Here is a 21,470-nt window from a genome sequence, read left to right on the forward strand (position 1 = left end):
AATGGTTTCTCTTTATCACATAACAATTTCTTCCTCTAATCTGAAATGTGTTGAGTTACAATATAGTAGACCCCCCATCTCCAGGGGACCCCCAGGGAATGCCTGAAATTGCAGATGACACTCAACACAATAGGTGTTATTTTTAAAGTATATTCAAGGGGACTTCAAAAAGTTCATGGTTTAAAAACGCAGTTAAGGCCGGCGCCGCAGCTCACTAGGCTAATCCTCCGCCTAGCGGCGCCGGCACACCGGGTTCTAGTCCCGGTCGGGGCGCCGGATTCTGTCCCGGTTGCCCCTCTTCCAGGCCAGCCCTCTGCTGTGGCCAGGGAGTGCAGTGGAGGATGGCCCAGGTGCTTGGGCCCTGCACCCCATGGGAGACCAGGAAAAGCACCTGGCTCCTGGCTCCTGCCATCGGATCAGCGCGGTGCGCCGGCCGCAGCGCGCTGGCCGCGGCGGCCATTGGAGGGTGAACCAACGGCAAAGGAAGACCTTTCTCTCTGTCTCTCTCTCTCACTGTCCACTCTGCCTGTAAAAAAAAAAAAAAAAAAAAAAAAAAAAAAAAAAAAAAAAAAAAAAAAACGCAGTTAAAAGATAAGAGTGGGCTTAGTGGGGCCGGCGCTGTGGTGTAGTGGGTTAAGCTGCTGTCTGCAGTGCCGGCATCCCATATGGGCTCCGGTTTGAGACCTGGCTGCTCCACTTCCTGTCCAGATCTCAGCTATGGTCTAGGAAAGCGGTAAAAGATGGCCCAAGTCCTTGGGCCCCTGCACCCATGTGGAAGACCCAGAAGAAGCTCCTGGCTCCTGGCTTCAGATCGGCACAGCTCCAATCGTTGTGGCCAACTGGGGAGTGAACCAGCAGATGGAACACCTCTCTCTCCCTCTCTCCTTCCTTCCCTCCCTCCCTCCCTCTCCGCTTCTCCTTCTCTCTGTGTAACTCTTTCAAATAAATTAAATAAATCTTAAAAAAAAAAAAAAAAAAAAAGAGTGGGCTTACCTTAGCTTAGCAGTAAAGACACTAGTTGGGACACCTGCATCCTACATCCAATTGCCCATGTTTAACTCCCGGCCCTGGCCCCTGATTCCAGCTTCCTGCTAATACAGAGTCTGAGGCAGCAGTGATGGCTCAAGCCACTGGGTTACTGCCACCCCATGTGGGATACCTGCAGGGAATTTCTAGCTTCTGACTTGAGCCCTGGCTACTGTGGGCATTTGGGAAATAAATCAACAGATGAGAGCTCTCTCACTCTCTGTGCCTCTCAAATACAATACAATAAGTTAGACAGGAAAAATTCTGAAGTCCATGCATAGTTTTCATAATACACTTTCCATGAGCTTTTTAAAGACCCTTTGTTTTTTCCAATGAAAAAGTCCAATTTATAAATCATGCCCAGCAAGAGATCAACAAAAATAACTGTAATATATATTCTATGGTTAAGTCACAGATGGCTTTTATGGTATAAACATTCCTTGATGGAAAAGAGCTTTGTTCATCTTGTTATGGGGTATTTCTGCATGTGCTGTAAGTGACAGAGGTCACAGGGCATTCTCAGGCTGCTCTCCAGTCCTGGTGTGAGGGCCACTCAAGTCCCAACAAGGAGCTAAGGCTTATCCCTTTTCCCCTGTTCTTTGGGACAGTTTGTATAAAAATGGGGCTTTCTGTTGTTTGTAGGTTTGGAGGAATGCGCCTACAAAACCGTCAGAATCAGTGTTTGCAGATCTTGCCCTGGAATGGGGAGGGTGGCCAGAGTACTGATTTTTAACTGAGGATTCACTCTCAATGATAATTCTAGAGCCAGCCTTTGAGTTTGTAATCCAATCTATATTATTAATTTTCACTGTTGCTGCTTCATCTTCCATTGGTTTACTCAGTTTTTCCCAACTTCTTGACATCTATCCATTAATTTTCAGCCCTTCTCTTCTTGTACCAAACATTTAAGACACAGTTTCCCTCTGAATACAGCTATAGCTTCATCCCACAACCTGCAACACAGTGTTCTCATTATTGTCCAGTTTTAATTTTCTAATTCCCACATTATCTCTTTTTTGATTTGTGAGTTGGCAGCATGTTTAATTTTCCTAATACATGACAGGGTTTGGAATTATCATTGATAAATCCTAACTTAGCTGCTATGCTACCAGAGGAATACATTATGTGTGATACAGGTCCAACTTGTCAGGTTTTTTTGTTTACCGTATTTATTTGAAAGGCCAAGCAAAAGAGTGCTACTTACTTCCTAAATGCCTGCAACAGTTAGGACTGGGCCGAGCCAAAGCCAGGAGCCCAGAATGGGTGGTAAGTACTCAAGCCTCTGAGCCATCATCTGCTGCCTCTCAGGATACACACTCAGTAGGGAGCTGGATCAGCAGCAGAGGTGGGACTCGAGCTGTGCACTGATACAGGATGCAGGCACCCCAAGCGGCAGCTCAACCCACAGCACCACAGCATCTGTCCCAGCTTTCAGATTTTTAACTATGAATCAAAAAAATTAATTTATACATGTTCCAGGACATGGATCTCTCTCTCTCTCTCTCTCTCTCTCACACACACACACATATATGTATACTGTCACATGTAAATAACAAGACCCTCACAAAACAAAGTCTTAGTAAAAGTCTTAGTATGCGTACTGCACTGGTATTTTCTATACCATCAAGAAATTTAAGAAGGTTTTCCACAACCAAATAAACTGACTTTGTGGCCCAAAACATGATGGGCCTAGAGCTGTAAAACACTGACTTAGATTATACCATATTCAGGGAATTTTGCTAGACTGTGGTCAATTTTTATCAAGAGACATGTAGTCTGTGGAGCACTGGGCTCTACATGGATCCTTAATCCAAGTCTAGTGATCTTCCGCAGAACCTTGCCAGCATTTTGCTTGCTTATTCTAGCAACTTCTGGGAGCTCTTAACTCCCACTGTGATCACAGAATTGCTGATTTCTTTTTGAAATCTGTCAGTTTGTGATTTAGTGGCCATCTCGTTAGGTAAACAAAACTCAGAATTGTTAAATCATTCTAGTAAAGTGCCTGTTATTTTTCCTCACTATTCTATAAAGACCATTTTAAATATCCTCATAATGAATTTTTCCCCACTAAAGTCTAGTTTGCGTGATTATTTTTAAAGTTTTGCTAACTTTGGGGGGGGGGGGGTGTTAACATTGGCCTGAAGTCTTTTGCTATTCTTTTACTTCCAACCCGTGTTGCTACGTTTTAATAGGAGCCCTTAAAAATAGCAGATAGCTGGGTTTTATTTTAAGATCAGTGTGGTAATTTGTCTAACTGGTAGGTTTAGTCAACTAGCATCTTCTGTGAGTTCCCTAGGTAATAGGACTCAGCTGCACTTTGATTTACTGCTTCTTCTCTGCAATGCTTTTTTTTTTTCTGGTTAATTTCCTCCTTCTTTGTATTCTTCTTGGGGTTATTCAAGCATTATCATTTTTCCTTTATGGTTTGGAAGTTGAGCATTCTATTTCAATTTTTTTCAGAGTCCTCTTTCATGCTTACATTTTCCTAACATATACACTTGACCAAAAGTTCACTGTTGTCACCAGCTACCTTCTCAACAGGACTCAGAAGACTTGAAGTCATCCTGTCCCACCACACGCTGCTGGGGCCAGGCAGCTGAGGCTGGCACACATTTGCCATCTGCTCATCACTGCTTCTTGCATCCTCTCCTCCTTCAGGGTCTTGCCCAAGCACCACACTGGTGAGTTCTTTCTCCTTGAGAAACTGTGTGTCCTTACAGCTCTGAAAAACTGACTTCACCTTCATTCTTCATGAATGGACTGAGCACAGTTTCATGCTGACAGCTTTCTCTCACTGCTTTGAAGATACTATTGTATTTGTCTTGTTTTTGTTTCTGTTATCAGGAGGAATGCCACTGAGACCCATACTGTAAACCTGTCACTCCTTTATCATACTCCCTTATCTCTCATCACTTTGAGGATTCATCTCCGGGGTTCTAAGTAGTCAACCAAATAAGCGTACCTATTCTAATCAGTCTCACTGTGCTTTCTGACTTTGAGGAGTCATGACCTTTTCATCAATTCTGAAAAACCCTTGTCCGCTTAGTGCTCTGGAAACTGCCATGTTCTTACCTTTCACGGCAAAAGTCCTCAATGACCTCTTGGTCTCTGTGTGCTACATTTGGGTAAACTTCTCAAACACGTGCTCCACTCTCCAATTCTCTCTTCAGCTACATCCAACCAGCTTGGTAAAAAGCCTTTTGAGTTTGCTGTTTGTTCTGTCAGGTCTGACTTTTTGCACAGTACCATGTTTTCCCTTTCTGCCCTTCATCACCTTCTTTTCCAACCTGAATAGTGACTTCTGTCTTGCAGGGGAGGGGTGGTTTGTGGCTTCTCTCAGAAGAGATGCTTGCTCTTTGTTCCCACCGGGCCCTTGGAAGTCAGCAGACAGGACACATTTTTATGAGGGATGGGCCTCCTGGTACAAAACCCCAGAACAAGACAGATAAGCTCCCCACCCCATGTCATCTGTCCTTTGCTACCGGGCCAGTGTTTTTTCTGAAAGGTGCATCCTTTCAAGGGCTCAGGTTTCACAAGGGCTGTAAGTAAAGGCTAAGACCCCACTCCCCATCTACAACACATTCCTGCTCCTCTGTAGGTGAAAGCCAATGACTTTGATGGACAACACCCCACCTATACCCTATGCCAGTCAGCGCAGAGATGAGCCCTAAGCCACTCCCCACACTCGGTTCATGGCTACCTCACAAGTTCAGCTGCGCTTTTTAAATACTTTTTCACTTTATCTAACATTTTTAAGAGGTCTTCAGAATATCTGATCTAAAAATTTAACTGTAATGATTATTTTTTAATCCAGAGAAAATGCAGCAAGTAGAAGATGGACTGTGAAATCATTCATTTCATTAAGAGGATAAAAATATCTAATTTCCTACTTTAAAGAAACAATGCTACTTATTTTCAAGAGTTGAAGCACTAAAAATAGAAATGTATTCTATTGTAAGCCTTTGCTTATTCATCAGCCATTTCAGATTCAATCTCTACGCCTGGGCAGGGGAGAACACAAAGAATTGACAGGGTTTTGTTTCTCCGAAACAATCGTCTTTGTAAAAGTAGATGCTGAAGCAGACTAAGTCTTCTGACAGCATACTAGACACCTATAGGCTTCACCTTACTAAGGAAGACAACAGGTCTAGAGGTAGGAATCGAGAATCCTGGCAGGAACACATGTGCGTTGCTGGCCCATCAGACACCCACTGCCACAAGCCGGGTATCAGCCTGACCAGGGTCACACCTCAGCCAGCGTCTGCTGAATGCATCACCTACCAGACGTCCTATCAGGACAGCGCCTCCTGGTTTATGTGGCTAAAGGGTCAGATTTACACAGAGGACAGTGATGCACACCATGGTGTCTGACATATTCCTGCAGTTATTTCTTGGTTCTTCATACTTTTTACACTTTGCAAATGGTGTTCCTTAAGTGTCATTTTCTGTTTGTTGCTGGTATGTAGAAGTGTAATTGATTTCTTTAGGGTGAGCTTGCTCCCCCCCAGCAACCTTGCCTAATTCTAATAACACATCTGTAGATTTTGAAACGTTTTTTCAAACATGCATAAGCGTGTGACTCATAGTTTCCTTTCTTTCCAGTCTATCTTCTACATTTTTCTTGAATTTCTGCACAGGGCAGGGCCTCCAGCAGCAAGCAGTGCAGGAACGGCAGCAGCATCCTGTTTTTCCTTTCCTATTTTAGGGGTCTCGTTATTCAGTGCTCTGTTGGCTGTCCACATCCCTTATCAGGCTCAAGAAGTGCCATTTATTCTTTGCATGAACAGATGCTGTATTTTATCAAACACTTTCTCTGTATCTATGAAGATAATCACACTATTCCACCCCTGTAATTCATGAGTGTGGGAGATGAACATAAACTTATTTTTAAGTGTTAAACCAAGTCTACACTTCTAGGATACATACAATTTAGTCTCTAGACATACTGCAGGAGTTGGCATGAGATTTGACTGATATTAGGTTTTTGCAACAAGGTTGGCTGGCATCAACACAGTAGACAGGGTAGTGTGGGTTTTTTTTTTGTTTTGTTTTTGGTTTTTTCTGTTTTTGGAAGAGGTTGAGAACAACTAGAATGCTTATTCTAAAAATGTGTAGCAGAGCTGACCAGTGACGGCATTTGGGCCTGGTATTGTCTTTGTGAGAAGACAATCACAGGACTAACTTCTTTAATTATAGGACAATACAGATTCCCTATCTCTGCTTGGCTCAGTGTTGGTAGTTACAGTTTTCTAGAAATGTATAAGGTCAGATCTCGCAAAATTTTCACCAGGCTGAGATGTACAAAAGAAGTTCTTGGGGCCAGCGCTGTGGCACAATGGGTTAAGCCACCAACTGCAGCGCCGGCATCCCACATGGATGCCAGTTCACATCCCTGTAGCTCCACTTCTGATCCAGCTCCCTGTTAATGTGCTTCAGAAAGCAGAAGATGGCCCAGGTCCCTGGGCCCCTTCCACCCGTGTGGGAGATCCAGAAGCTCCCGGCTTTGGCCTGGCCCAGCCCCAGTTGTTGCAGCCGTTTAGGGAGTAAAGCAGCAGATGGAAGATTTCTGTCTCTCCTCTCTTTCAAAAAAAATAAATTACTTAAAAAACAAGGTTCTCTATGCATGAAATGTGGATAGCCTCCCTCCTCTCAATCATTTAAATATTTTTAGTTATACAAAATGGCATTAATTTATTTTTCTTTAGCACATTTCCTACATAACTTATTTAATATCTACCACATCTGTCATGAAGTTCCATTTTACATTCCTGATACTACCTATACATTTTTTTAGATCAATTTTTCTTGAAATCTTTAAATATTATCCATCTTTTTTAAGAATGAAGTTTTGGCTTTGGCTTTGTTAGGCTTCCTTATTGTATGTTAGTTTCCTGTTTCATAAATTCTTTCTCACTGTTACTTCCTTCCAACTGAGATTTATTTTGCCTTTTGTAATAATCAAGATAGGTACTTAGCTCATTAATTTTTTAAAAAGACTTACTTGAAAGGCAGTTACAGAGGAGAGGGAGAAAGAGAAGGAGAGAGGAGGGAGAAGGTGAGAGGGAGAGGGAGAGGGAGAAGGGGAGAGGGAGAGGGAGAAGGGGAGAGGGAGAGGGAGAAGGGGAGAGGGAGAGGGAGAAGGGGAGAGGGAGAGGGAGAAGGGGAGAGGGAGAGGGAGAAGGGGAGAGGGAGAAGGGGAGAGGGAGAAGGGGAGAGGGAGAGGGAGAGGGAGAGGGAGAGGGAGAGGGAGAGATCTTCCATGCATCTGCTGGTTCACTCCCCAAAATGGCCTCAGGGAGTGGGGAGCCAGGCAGTCAGGAATCTAGAACTCCATCCAGATCTTCCATACAGTTGCAGGGACCCAAGCACTTGGGCCATCCTCCTCTACTTTCCCAGGTGTATTAGCAAGGAGCTGGATGGGAAATGGAGCAGCCGGGAGTTGAACCAGTGCTTACATGGGATACAGGCATCATAGGCAGTGGCTTAACCTGCTGTGCCACAACACCAGCCCAAGCTCATTAATTTTCATCTTTTTTTCTTTTTAAATGTATTTAAAATATATAATATTTTAACTATATCCTACAAGTTTTTCCAGTTTTATTATCATTGATTTTTTTTTTTTTTGTTTTTTTTGACAGGCAGAGTGGACAGTGAGAGAGAGAGACAGAGAGAAAGGTCTTCCTTTGCCGTTGGTTCACCCTCCAATGGCTGCCGCGGCCGGCGCGCTGCGGCCGGCGCACCGCGCTGATCCGATGGCAGGAGCCAGGAGCCAGGTGCTTTTCCTGGTCTCCCATGGGGTGCAGGGCCCAAGCACCTGGGCCATCCTCCACTGCACTCCCTGGTCACAGCAGAGGGCTGGCCTGGAAGAGGGGCAACCGGGACAGAATCCGGCGCCCCGACCGGGACTAGAACCCGGTGTGCCGGCGCCGCTAGGCGGAGGATTAGCCTAGTGAGCTGCGGCGCTGGCCCATCATTGATTTCAAAACATTTTCTGTCATTACTTTTTTGATCTACAAATAAATGAGAAGCATTTTAAAATTTGCAAATACATGCATCCTTTCTATCTCTATTTATAGTTCTGCTTACTTCAATTAAGAAGCTATCTGCTGGAGCCAGCACTAAGGCATAGTGGATAAAACTATCACCTGTGTCACAGGCATCTCATATGAGTACTGATTTGAGTCCCGGCTGCTCCACTTCCAATACAGCTCTTTGCTATGGCCTAGGAAAGTAGCAGAAGATGGCCCAAGTCCCTGGGCCCCTGCACCCATGTGGGAGATCTGGAAGAAGCTCCTGGTTCCTAGCTCCAGCCGTTGCAGCCAAATGAGGAGTCAATCAGCAGATGAAAGACTGCTCTCTCTGTTTCTCTCTGCCTCTCCCTCTGTGTGTACTCAGACTTTCAAATAAATAAATAGGGGGCCAGTGCTGTGGCTTACTTAGTGGGTAAAAGCCGCCACCTGCAGTGCAGGCATCCCATATGGGCACCGGTTTGAGACCCAGCTGTTCCACTTCCGATTCAGCTCCCTGCTCTGGCCTGGGAAAGCAGCAGAAGATGGCCCAAATCCTTGGGCCCTTGCACCCACGTGGCAGACCCGGAAGAAGCTCCTGGCTCCTGGCTTCAGATCGGCGCATCTCGGGCTGTCGTGGCTATCTGGAGAGTGAACCCGCAGATGGAAGACCCCCTCCCTCCCTCCCTCCCTCCCTCTCTCTCTCTGTCTCTCCTTCTCTCTGTGTGTAACTCTGACTTTCAAGTAAAATAAATAAATCTTTAAAATAAATAAATCTTAAAAAAAAAAGAAAGGAGGATACCTGCTTTGTATACTCTCAATCCCTTAACATTTGCTGAAAGTTAACATTGAGGCAGAGGTACGACCAATCTGAAAATCTTAGAGTATGCACAGCTACAGTGTTTTATTTGTATATGATTACATAGACACCACATCTTTTACTGTTTTATTCGAATGTTCTAATCCTTGAGCTGTCTGTTTAGCTGTTAATTACTAACAGGATGCACTAAAACTCTCTATGATTATATATTTGTCTACTTTTTATCAATTTGTTTTATGAACTGAGATTGTGCTAATAAATACACCAAGTTCAAATTGCTAAATCTTCCAAATGAATTTACTTTTTATCATTTTGGAGTGACCCTCTATAATATGCTTGTTTTTACCTTAAATTTGATTTTCTGTAACATTAATATAACATTTTCTTTAAATAGTATTTTATCATATATCTTCTTCTACTCTTATTTTCACTCCATCTCTTGTAAACAGCCCAAGAGTAAGAGTTTTAAAATCTAGCAGAATATCTTTCACTTCAGTATCTAGTAACTTATATGTAATAAGAATGCTGATATATTTAGGTTTAGATCTGTAATTTTGTTTTGTGCCATTTCACACCTGTCTGGGAGGTTTTTTGGGGGGAGGGGCCTCCTTTCTTATCTTTTTTGGATTGTTTAGAATATTCCATTTTTCCACTCCACTGTACTGTTTCTCCCCTCTAATAACTGTCCTTAAAATAATAAATGCAGGATTTATAAAAATCAAAGTTAACAAAACCTTTACCCCTCCCTGCATTAATCCCATTAGCTCTTCTGACTTACATGTCTGTTTTGATGCCGATTCCCCAGCGTTAGTTAGTTCAGCACCGTCTGAATATGGAGCATCCTCCTTACTCCCTGTTATAGCTCACTTTTTCTGCCGGCAACACCATCCTTCCAGGAATATCCAATCTCCTTTCCTCAGACCTGTCAGGAACTGCAGGTCTGTGTTTAAATGATCTCTTCACCTCATGGCTGAATGTTTCCCCTGAGTTGCCCTATCACTGAGCGATCTACAGTTCCCAGCGGCTTGGTTTTGCTCTTTTTTGGGGGTGGGGAGGCAGGTCTTACACATTCTGTAAACTTCTCAGCTAGTGTTTCTTCAAACACTAGCTCTGCCCTCCTCCTCTTCTGGAATCCCAATCAGACACACTTCTCAGTCTGTTCTCTTGGATTCTTAATTGGTTTTCATCCTCTGGTTCTCTAAAACAAATTCTCTGTTTTCTTCTGCTCTTCCGGTTCATTTGTTCTCTTCACTTCTGTCTAATCTGCTGATAAATTCATCCGCTGGATTTTTACAATTAACTGAATGTCAAGTCTATGGCGTTGTACCTGGTGAGCTCGTTTTACAGTTTCCTGTTCCTCTAGATAATTTCAATCTTGCCCATTACTTTAGTAAGTGGCACTGTTTAAAATCTGTGTGAACCCTGTTATCTGTGTTTTCACAGATCTGCTCCCGCCAGTCATCATTCACCGTGCTTTGCATCCTTCCTTAGGAGGGATGGTTCGCCTTCCTCTCATAATTATACCTGGCGACTTGCTGAGCCTGGGATGAAGGTCTGCTGTTGGAGGATGGGCTAGGAGCACTCTGCCCAGGGGGCATCCTCCCACCCATCCCACCTCTAGGGTATGCAAAGTGCTTACCTCCAACCACCTCCTCCTTGAGGCTCCCAGCTCATGGGTGGGTGTGTGTGTGGAGGGGGAATCTCCCATCCTGCTGCCTCTCTGATCAGTGTGCCCTGTGTCAGGAGATGCTACCAAAGCCTAGCCAAGGCCCTCAGGTCCTGTTTATCCTTTTGGGCATTCTTTTCACCATCTGCCTCAGTGTCTCTTGGGCCATTCGATGTTTATCAAAAGGTGTTTTTCCTCTGTTACCTAGAACTTGCCCCAGCTCACCTCCAAGTCAGAAGACGCCACCTATCACCAGTGCCCTTCGATCTTTAAACTAACTGGTCCAAGACATTGCTGCCACTCGCAGCCAAACCAAAGCCCAATCACCAAGTCTTTTTTAATGCCTTTTTTTAAAAAAAGATTTATTTATTTGAAATCCAGAGATACAGAGAGAAGGAGAGAGAGAAAGAGAGAAAGGCATCTTCCATCTGCTGGTTCACTCCCCCAAATGGCCACAACGGCCAAGGCTGGGCCAATCCAAAACCAGGAGCCAGGAGTGTCTTCCAGGTCTCCCACGTGGGTGCAGGGGTCCAAGCACTTGGTCCATCTTCCACTGCTTTCCCAGATACATTAGCAAGGAGCTGGATTGGAAATAGAGCAGCTGAGACTCAAACCGGCACCCATATGGGATGCCAGCGCCATAGGTGGAGGCTTAACCTTTTATGCCGAAGCACCGGCCCCACCAACCAAGTCCTAAAGAAAAGCGAGCCCCTGTGGCTGGTTGACTGGAGGGTCAGCTGTGCTGTACAGATCTGACATGCACAGGACAGGCCACAGTCCCAGGATGGGGAGGTTGGCAGGTGGGAAGATAGCGAGGTAGGCGACAGGCGCTCTGGCAGGAGAACCTCGCCAACACCAAGCCCTGGAGGGGAGTGGGCAACGCTCCAGTTAGAAATGTGACAGCCAAGGCAGAATGAAGTCTGGGACCCCCACTGCTGACTCCTTATTTTTAAGAAATCAACTTAGGGGGCCAGCGCCGCGACTCAATAGGCTAATCCTCCGCCTGTGGCGCCAGCACTCCGGGTTCTAGTCCCGGTTAGAGTGCCGGATTCTGTCCCGGTTGCTCCTCTTCCAGTCCAGCTCTCCGCTGTGGCCCAGGAAGGCAGTGGAGGATGGCCCAAGTCCTTGGGCCCTGCAACTGCATGGGAGAACAGGAGGAAGCACCTGGCTCCTGGCTTCGGATCTGCACAACGCACTGGCCGTAGCGGCCATTTGGGGGGTGAACCAATGGAAAAAGGAAGACCTTTCTCTCTGTCTCTAACTCTGCCTGTCAAAAAAAAAAAAAAAAGAAAAAAAAAAGAAATCAACTTAGGGGCTGGCGGTGTCTGATGAAAAACCCAACCTCAAGCTTAGAGCTCTGTGGCACACCCTTCATTTAACACCCTTCCACTCAGATTTATGGTTAAGAACTAGCCTATCACAGGGCCGGCATCCTGGCACAGTGGTTCAGCTGCTGCTGGCGATGTGAGCACCCCATACAGGAGCACCAGTTCGAGCGTTAGCTGCTCTGCTAACACTCTGATCCAGCTCCCTGCTAATGTGCCTAGGAAGGCAGCAGAAGATGGCCTGAGTACTTGGCCCCCTGCCATCCATGTGGGAGACATGGATGGAGTCCTGGGCTCCTGGCTTGGCCTGGCGCAGCCCAGGCTGTTGCAGCCATTTGGGGAGTGAATCAGTGGATGGGAGATCTCTCGCATGTGCTTTCTCTCCTCTATTGCTCTGCCTTTCAAATAGATCTTGATCTTCAAACAAGCCCTTTCCAAAGGGCTTTGATTAACAAATTCTGCCACCCAACAGTCCCACCTCAGACAGAAGAGAACCTCAGCATGCCTGAGGCTCTTACTTTTATTTTATTTTTTTTTGACAGGCAAAGTTAGACAGAGAGAGAGAGAGAGAGAGAGAGAGAGAGAGAAAGGTCTTCCTTTTTCCGTTGGTTCACCCCCCCAAATGGCTGCTACGGCCGGCACGCTGCACCAATCTGAAGCCAGGAGCCAGGTGCTTCCTCCTGGTCTCCCATGCGGGTGCCATCTTCCACTGCCTTCCCAGGCCACAGCAGAGAGCGGGACTGGAAGAGGAGCAACCGGGACAGAATCCGGCGCCCCAACCGGGACTAGAACCCGGGGTGCTGGTGCCGCAGGTGGAGGATTAGCCAAGTGAGCTGTGGTGCCAGCCAAGAGATTCTTACTTATTATCAGTGGTAACTCAAGCTTCTTTGTGGCTCCTTTTTAAAGTCAGCCATTTTATAATACATGCCAAACTCCCATATACTGTGGGTGGGAGCAGGAATCAGTAGAAGCATGTTGGGAAAAAAGTTAGCACCGTGATCTAAAGCTGAGCACCTGCCTCCTATGGCCCACAATTCCACTGTAGACACACAGACTGGACGGACATGTGTACAAATGTTCCCTGAAAGTCAGGGCAAGACCATCTACGCCAGGGTGACCCATAAAGGCCCCTGGCTGGGAGCTCTCCAAGTACCCATGTAGCACTCAATGGATGAACTGTGACATAGCCACACACTGGCATGGTCATGATGAGAAGGACCCATGCACGACCATCCCCACCACAAACAGCACGTGGCCCGGGATTCCACTCGCAGCCAGTTCAAGCCCAGGACGGCAGCAACCGGAGCTGAGGGAGGGGCGAGAGCACCTATTTCTGGATCTGCTGGTTACACAAGGGCATTCAGTCTGGGCGCTGAGCAGCAGATGCGCAACAGTGCATTTGCCTGTACATCCACGTTTTATGGTAAAGAGTGAAACAGGAGCGTCATCCTTGCCAGGAAAATGTGCCCTGCGGATCTTGAAGGAGCAGCACCTTCAGGGCCTGAAGAATCTGTCCCAGGACATGGTTCCTACTGGCCCATCCAACTCTCATGTACACACAACACCGTTCCTCCGAAGAGGCAGCACTGGGACCAGGGCCAAGGCAGGTATCCCCTCCTGGTGTGACGAGGGCAGTGACAGGTTGGAGCCCCCAGCCCCTGAGGCTGACCTGCGGCCAGGCTCACTGCACTGTCCTCCTCAGTCTTACAAGCTGGACAGGAAAAGGTGCAGGATCTCCCAGCTGAAACGTTAAGCCCTTGGCTGGGCTCCAGGGCCATGGCTGAAGCAGACCGGCTGGCTGTCTCTTGACACGTCACTCCTGAGTTTTCACTAGCAGTGTCAATAACTCATTTATTCTTTGAGTTCTTCTTCCTTCACTCACTGTGATTACAATTAAGCTCTGAAAATTACAACTTTGCTAATTACTATAAATACCTAGACCCAACAGGAAAATAAAAATACATTCCACAGAAATAAAGCAGTATCTCAGTCCTCTTCAGGCTCAGTCTGAATCGAAAGCAAAACTGTCTGATGTGCTTGAGAGGTGCACTTTAATTCCAGAAAAACCATACGGGAACAAGGGGCTCACTGCTGCACGCAAACAGAGCGGCTCTGACATGCCCGCAATTCGGAAGCCTTGGGTCCACTCTCCACTTCTTTGCCTCAAATCAGAAGAGGCAGAGGAGGAGGAAGAGGGAGGGAGCCAGGCCTGGGACCCACTCTTAGCTGCCAGCCCACCCTACCTCAGCCCTCGCCCTCCCCTGCAGCCACTTCCACACAAAAGGCCCGAGAGGAGAGGCCTCCTGGCAACGACTCGCACCTTCACCTGACCGAGTCTGGCCAAGGAAGGCCAGAAGAATTCTCCCTCCTCCCGCTGAGGAACAATCACACGCCCTCAACGTGGCAGCCAGCTCTCCTCAGAGCAAGCCAGCACGCTGTTCAAACCCAAAGCGCCACTCTGTCATGAGCAGTGTGTCTTCAGGGCCATGCTTATCACTCCGCAGGCCCACCCAGTCAGTGGGAGCACCTGGGAAGCAGCAGGAAGCCCTGGGGGCTTAGGTGCCCAGGAGAGAGCACGCCCCCACTTTCCTAGATGCTTGCTGAAGCCCCTGCCTCTCCTGGTATGCCACAGCACCCTCCACCGCCTTCCTGCCCATTTCCCAACTGCAGCCAGACTGGAGGCAATCCAGAAATCACTCGCATTTGGCTCTGGAATATGTTTTTGTGTTTATACTTGATGCTCTAGGAATCCAGGCTACTTCAGGCTAAATAATATCCTTATGGCACGTAAGCACTAGAAACCAGCTCACCACCAGCTCAGCATGAACGGGGGCATCTATCGCGCACCAGGCTCCGGTCTCAACCCTGGGGCCGCCTTGGGAAGCAGGACAGGGATGTCCCTGCCCAGGCAGAGAGCTTACGCTGCAGTGGCAGCGGGGGGACGACGAGGTCGGTCAGGCAGGGGATGTGTCAGGAGGCGCTGGGGAGAAGTGGGAGCAGAAGCTAAGGGACGGGGGGAGTGTGGGGCTATCACTTAAGTAAGGTGGGCAACAGACCTGCAGATGCGGGAAGAGGCCATGCGGCCACCTGTGGGCAGGCGGAAGCAGGGGTGTGCTGGAGGAACAAGGGAGGTGGTAGGAATGAAGCCAGGGCAAAAAGTCGAGCCGTGGAGGCTGTCGCGAACTTCGGACAAGGGCAGTCTTCCACAGAGGAGTGATGTAGTCTGCTCTAGGGGACCGGGGGTGAGGGCAGAAGCCAGGAGGTCACTTCAGAGGTGCGTGCAGTGACCAGATGAGTGGGGAGTCTGGAGCAGGAGGTGCCAGCAGAGGTGGGAAGGGCCAGGCTCTGGCTCTCTGTGGAAGGTGGAGCTGAGAGTCAGGGCTCACAGGATGAGGCTTCAAGCGGAATTGAGGTGTGTGGGCTCAAAGATGGGGCCATCTGGTTGCCTTCCATTTTACATGTGGATGGATACTGAAGCCTAAGAAGACGTCACCCCAAGGCCACACACACCGCTCACTTCTAGGATGAGGACTTCCACCAGTGCCTGTCTCACTGCCTGCCCCACCCCACCCCTACCCCCTGGTCCGGGACTCTGCGCAAGATGTTGGTGACCCACCAGGTCATACCAGATGCCTCCAAATCCCCCCCACAGGGACTGCCAACCCCAGAGCACATCCCATCCATCAGGGTAGGGCGCGGGGGAGAGACAGCAGGCTCTCTTCTGTCTCTCTGCCCAACCACAGTCACCACCTGAGAAGCCTGACGCGGAGCATCCAGAAATTCTTGCTTTTCCCCAGGAGAGCCCCCAAATCTCAGTCTTAATGAAAGAAATTCTCCATTTTCTAAAAGGTGGTTCAACTGCTTAATATATAATATGGACTTGGCAAAACAACAACAAAAAATGTCCTAGGCAGGCCCAGTTCTGTCCACACAGGACACCAGCTTGGCCTCTGAGTCCAGATGGCCAACACTGACCTTGTCTGTTTATACTCTGCCCAGGGTTAGGGCACAGAGGCAAAAGTTTGGGTTCAAGACAGTTTTCTCGTCCAACTTTTGAGTCAGCAGCTGATACTCATAATCACTATAAATAGCTGGTTATCTTCCGGCACAATCTCAGTGGATCCCCTCTCCAGCCAACGAGAGATTAACTCACTGCTCATCATTTGAGGTTCTTTGTTTAAACTGCGGTTTTAGGTCTTTAGATGCAGAGCACGAAAATAAGCCCACTGGCACAACCAAGAATTCCCAAATTCCTCCAGGGATCCTTTCCAAGTTATAAGGAGCGTTAACAGAGCCCTGTAGGCACTCCCTGGCCTGGCAACGATTTGCACCGGCCAGTTCGGAAGACTCCAGTAATGTCCGAACGTGTGAGCTATGAGGACTAAGCAGGTATTCTAGTTCTGCCATAATAACTTACAAACTGCAAAATGTTCTTTCTAAATCAAAGTTGCTGCCTGTGGTTGGATGAGTGGGGAGATGCATGTTCTTCAAAGGGAAGACAGGGGCTGGCGCTGTGGCATAGTGGGTAGAGCCACTGCCTGCAGTGCCGGCATCCCATATGGGCGCTGGTTTGAATCCCAGCTGTTCCACTTCCGATCTAGCTCTCTGCTATGGCCTGGGAAAGCAGTAGAGGATGGCCAAAGTCCTTGGGGCCCCTGCACCCACGTGGGAGACCAGGAGGAAGCTCCTGGCTTTGGATCAGCGCAGTTCTGGCTGTTGCGGCCATCTGGGGAATGAACAAGTGGATGGAAGACCTCTCTCTCTCTCTCTCTACCTCTCTAACTCTGCCTTCCAAATAAATAAATAAATCTTTTAAAAAAATAAAAAATAAAAGTAAGGCAGTGGAGACGTCGATCTTTAAGTGAGGGGGAGTGGGAGCAAAATGCCCATTTAGGGAGGTTCATTCAGCATCTGTCTGCCTAAGAAAACACCCTTCTAGGAAGTCCCGAGTTAATTTTCTGAAATGCTAAAGTGGCTTTCCTCGCCCAGCGCGCTGATGTAGAATTAAATATTTACTTTCCTTGCAGGCCATATGCTTTCTACCTAACACCTATTTATTTTCCATGTGTGGTACACTGGACCACTTTGACGCTGCTGGTTTGGGTAAACATCTCTGTGGGATGGAGCCCGTCTGTGCCTTCCCCCTGCTCCCCTCTTTTCTCCAGGTGTGCAGCTTACCATGCATACCGGGAGCGGGCACCCATGCCTTCCAAAGGGAACACCCTGCTGAGCTGAAGGGGATGAACTGTCGCCAGCCAGCCGTTTTTTACTTACAGAATGAGCAGTTTCATATGGTTGAACATCACAAAGTTCTCCATGATCAAATGGAACAGTGAGACAGACCTAAAGGTTTCAAAAACACCAGCTACCCACTGACAGGTGCTGGCCAAAAGAACTTCCTGTGTGGATGGAAAAGATCTAAACTCACATTGACCGAGGTGTGACAGCTGAGTACTTGAAAATGGGGCTAATGGACTTAAGAAACAGAATTTCTAATATTTTTCAATTGTAATTGTTTCAAAATTAAACAGCTTTATGTGTGGGGGACAACAGCATTCCAGACAGCAGCGACTTGAGAGCCAGGTGTCACTCTCTGAGTGTCCAGCAACACAAACACCTCCTCACAGGGCCACGTTTCGATCCACTGCCCACCTTCCTGCTGCTGCTGCTCTTCCATCCTCTAGCTCTGTCCTCCTGGAGGCCACTGCTGTCCAAGAAGCTGCAACTACACTGTCCTGCAGGATCTTTGGGAGGGTCCTTACCGCCCCGCTAGCACTAGTTGCAGGGCAACAGGGGTGGAGCTGACAGTCACCTGGCACTCAGCAGGCGGCAACCACACTTGCCCCATGGCACTGGGAACCCGATTCTAAACAGTAGACCTTAAAGATCAGTCTGGGCTCCGCTTCATGTCTCCCTTGAGATATCTGGATAGCTACTGGGAGCCCCTTCACAGAGATGGTGTGTACTCTCGCAATCACTATTAGCCACCGCAGGCCTAGGATGGGCCGCAGGATGGCCCAGCCTCAGTCTGAACACTCTGGCTGACCGTATTCAGAAACAAGATTTTAGCAAAGAGAACTCTGGTGTCTCGGAAGAACTGCTGACCCTCTGCCTCTCCCCAGGGAGAGGAAGAGTCCAGGGCTCTGACACCTTTAAAAGGTGTCGCTGCTACAAAATAAACCAATATTCCAATTAAATCACTGGCACGCAACCACTTACCCTGAGTTTGGTGCTGTGTAATTATTGCGGCCTGTAGAGTTAGGGCTCATTTCGGCAAAGAGCATAATTGCTCAAATGTGACTCGATTCAGGATTTATTTAAAACTCTCCCATCAACAAAAAACATCCACACACTAGGATACCAACTCCGACTTCTCAGTCTCTGTAGACAGCCGATGGCCATGCACAGTTCTGTCACACACACAGACCCCTCTGCTCATACACTTCAGGAGCTCCCCCCCCCCATCCTGGCCTCCAGGCGTCAACTGGCAGAGGTGCCTTGCGTGGCTCGGACACGGAAACCTGACCCGGCAGCCCCCAGCTTCCTTTCCGTGCATCAGGAGCAGGGGAAGTAGCACCTTCAGGAGCTTCTGCAAGGGACAGCGGGGCTGACCTCGGGAAAGGTCAGCGGCAAGTCAGCCAGCCCCGGTCACAGCAGCACCCAGCGGGACCACCGGGGCTTCTGGGTGTCAGGTTCCCCGGGAGAAGAAGAGCCACAAGGACTCTTGGAAACGCCTATGGAGGGGAGGCAGGGATGGTGGGGGAATGCTCCCGGCCCCACAGTGTCTTCCCAGGAGTGCTGGCCCAGTTCTGACCCGGGATGGGAGACCTCACTAGGCCCCACTGCAGGCCAGCCAGCCGCCCCCCACCCGGAAGGTTCCAGCACATGCTGAACCAACAATGACGTGGGAAGCTCCCAAGAGCCTCCAAAGTTTCATTTCCTCGGTGCCTCCCAGTCTCCGCTGACCTCTGACCTCTGGAGTTATTGCCAAACTGTCTCGTGTTTGCACAAGGCCTGGGCACTTCCCCGCAGGCAGCTCCCCTGACCCTGTTCTGGGCGGGTGGTCCTATCTCCAGGCTACAGATAAGGCTCGAAGGGGTTAGGGTGTGACCTGGCCAGCGCAGGGACTCCTGTGGCCCTCACTTATTGCTGCGCCGGCTCTCCAAGCTGCTCCCTCCAGCACAAGAGTTTTCAGGAGTTGTGTCTTGCAGTAACGGGGAAGTGGAGACCCAGGGCACCACACGGAGCTGCAACGTCCCGCAGATAATCCGCGAAGGGCGCCCTAAAGCATCCCTAGCGCCCCCACGGCAAGCAGCGGCCGCAGCCCCCCTCCCCTGCCCAGGGCTCGGCTGGAGAGCCCGGCGCGTCGGCGCGGACGTCAGGCCGGCTGCCAGAGCGCTTGGCCGGCCGGGCCGGAGGTGCCCGCATCCGCCCGGGCCTGGCACCGCCGGCCCATTCATCGGGCAGGGCCTGGGTTGCCCCCGTCCCCCCACCCCCCCAGCCCCTGCCGGGCGCCCTCGCGCCAAGCTCCGCGCGGCCCCGCTGGAGTGGGGAACGGTGCTCTCGGCCCCGCCGCCAGGGGGAGCAGGGAGCCGCCTCCAGCACTCCGGGAAGTTGTCCTGGGCGTCCGCGCCCCGGACAGCCCCCGGGGGCCCGCAAGGCGAGCGCCGTGGCTCCGGTCCGCCCCGTCGGGGGCCTGCCCGAGCCCCCGGAGCGACCCCCCGGCTGCGGGCCGCAAGCGGGCGAGCTCGGCCCGCGGGCCCCTCATTCAATCCCGCCCTCCTCACCCCCCACCCCCTACCCCTCGGCCGGCCTCCGCCGCCTTCCGCCCGCCCCCCCCCCACCCCTCCGGCCCGGACTCCAGCCCGGCAACGTCATCCCGCCGCTTCCCGAAACTTAACCCCTTCCTCCGCCAGCTGTGCGCCGCCCCGCCCCGCCGCCAACTTTCTTCGTCCAACTTGGGAGCGCGCGGGCTGGCCCGACGGTCCGGCCTGAGAGGGAGGGGTCGCCACGTCGCACCGCCGCGGCCGGGGCCCCCGACGGCCAGGGCTGAGGGGGGAGTCCGCCCGGCCCGGCGCGCTCGGCCGCCGCCCCTGCACGAGCTTCGGCCCCGCCACACGCCCTCCCCACTGAGTCCGACCCTGAGGGTCGGCGGCCGCGGCCGCGGCCACGGCGGGCGGGCAGGCGGGCCGGCCGGCGCCGCCGGGGGAGGGGCCGCCAAGGAGACGTGTCACTCGCGGCGCTGCGCGGCCGGCCCCGGCGCCCCGACGGCCCGGCCCGGCCCGCGCGCCGCCGCGGCAGCCGCCGCTGCAGGGCCCGGCCAAGTTTCTTACCTGCAGCCGGAGACGCGGGAGGGAGGAGAGCGCAGGAGCCGCCGCCGCCACAGACTCGGGAGAGAGGAGCCGACTGAGCCTCCGCCGGGAAGCCGCCCTCGAACAGCTGCAGGCGCCGCGACCCCGACGCCGTCCGCCCCGTCCGCCGTCCGCTCCGGCCGCTCGCTGGTTGCGTGCGCGCGTGTGGAGTCGTGGCACTTTCTGCCTCGGAGCTGGCGAACGGCCCCCTCCGCCGGGATCGCCGCCTCCTGCCTTCCCCACCCGGGCCAGCCATTCATCGAGCCGCCGCTCCCCATTGGCCCGCTCCCCGCCACTCTGCCGGTCTCCGGCCAGTCAGGACGCGGGCGGCCGAGCCGCGGCGGCGGCCATTGGACAAAGGGGAGGGTCTCCGCCTCGGCCAATGGAAGAGGGGAGGAGCTGCGGGGAGCCACGAGGGGGCGGGGCCGGTGAGGGGCGGGGCCGCGCGGCGCAGCGCTCGGCTGTGCGCGGGGGCGGGGCGGGGCCGGCACGCTCCGCCCACATTGAGGAGGTCAGCGGCCGGGCCTGCCCACTCCAGGCCCCGCGGCCCTCCTGAGGTCGCTGACGAGCGGGTCGGCTCTGACTGGGCGGGCTACGGAATGTTCGAATCCCGGCAGCCCGGGACGCCGCGGGGCTGAGGCGGCGAGATCCGCGAGCGGCCAGTGAAAATGTTTTTCTGGCGAGCCAGCTGATTGCCCCTGAAGCAGCCTGCGCCCTCTAGGGTCCCCCGGCTAAGGAGGACGGGTTCTGCCCAAGAGGGTAAGTCGTTACCTTCGGAGAGATTGCTGTTGGCACCGGAAGGACTTTCCTTGAGCAAATGGAGGACGCGGGGTAGAAGGGCCAGAGGGTGCCGGAGGAATGGAGGTGGACGGCATTGCAGTGTCAGGGAGGGTCTGGCTGAGGCACAGTGGGTCTGGGGCCGCTGTCCGCCTCACGACGCCCTCCCTGCCCCGTGTGACCGGGGAAGTGACGGGCTGTGGCCTAAGGGGGCTCGGCCGTACCCCGGAACCCTGCGCTTCCTCGCTGCTTCCTCATGACAGGCCTTTCTGCTCTTACTAACCAATGCGCCTAAGCCTGAAAGTTGAGACGGAACCTGGGATACCCACAGCCCACTTCGGAGTCCCTGGATGGCCGCCTGGGCGAAATCCAGCTCCTGTGCACACTGAGATGCAGCAGGTGATCATGGCCCCAGGCTCTGGGTCCCTGCTGTCCACGTGGGAGACCTGGATTGAGTTCTGGGCTCCCTGGCTGTTGCCAGCATTTGGGGAGTGAACC

General features: G+C 51.1%; 1 protein-coding gene across 6 annotated transcripts in view; it reads right to left on the bottom strand.

Annotated features, from left to right (window-relative positions):
• RRBP1 (ribosome binding protein 1) overlaps positions 1–20,562 on the bottom strand; it is a 66,747-nt gene extending 46,185 nt beyond the window's left edge. For 4 of the 6 annotated variants that reach the window (XM_070052116.1, XM_070052114.1, XM_070052115.1 and 1 more), the window contains exon 1: positions 20,178–20,562. Coding sequence is in view for 1 of the 6 variants with exons in the window: in XM_070052117.1 (XP_069908218.1) it covers positions 20,178–20,451 (274 nt within the window). In the remaining 5 variants the exon portion in view is untranslated. Of the gene's footprint in view, positions 1–19,745; positions 19,902–20,177 lie in introns of those variants that run through there. The other 2 variants (XM_070052117.1, XM_070052113.1) reach the window with 2 other exon arrangements.
• Positions 20,563–21,470: the final 908 nt, after the last annotated feature.

This window comes from Oryctolagus cuniculus, chromosome 11, assembly GCF_964237555.1.
Source record: "Oryctolagus cuniculus chromosome 11, mOryCun1.1, whole genome shotgun sequence".
NCBI lineage: Eukaryota > Metazoa > Chordata > Mammalia > Lagomorpha > Leporidae > Oryctolagus > Oryctolagus cuniculus.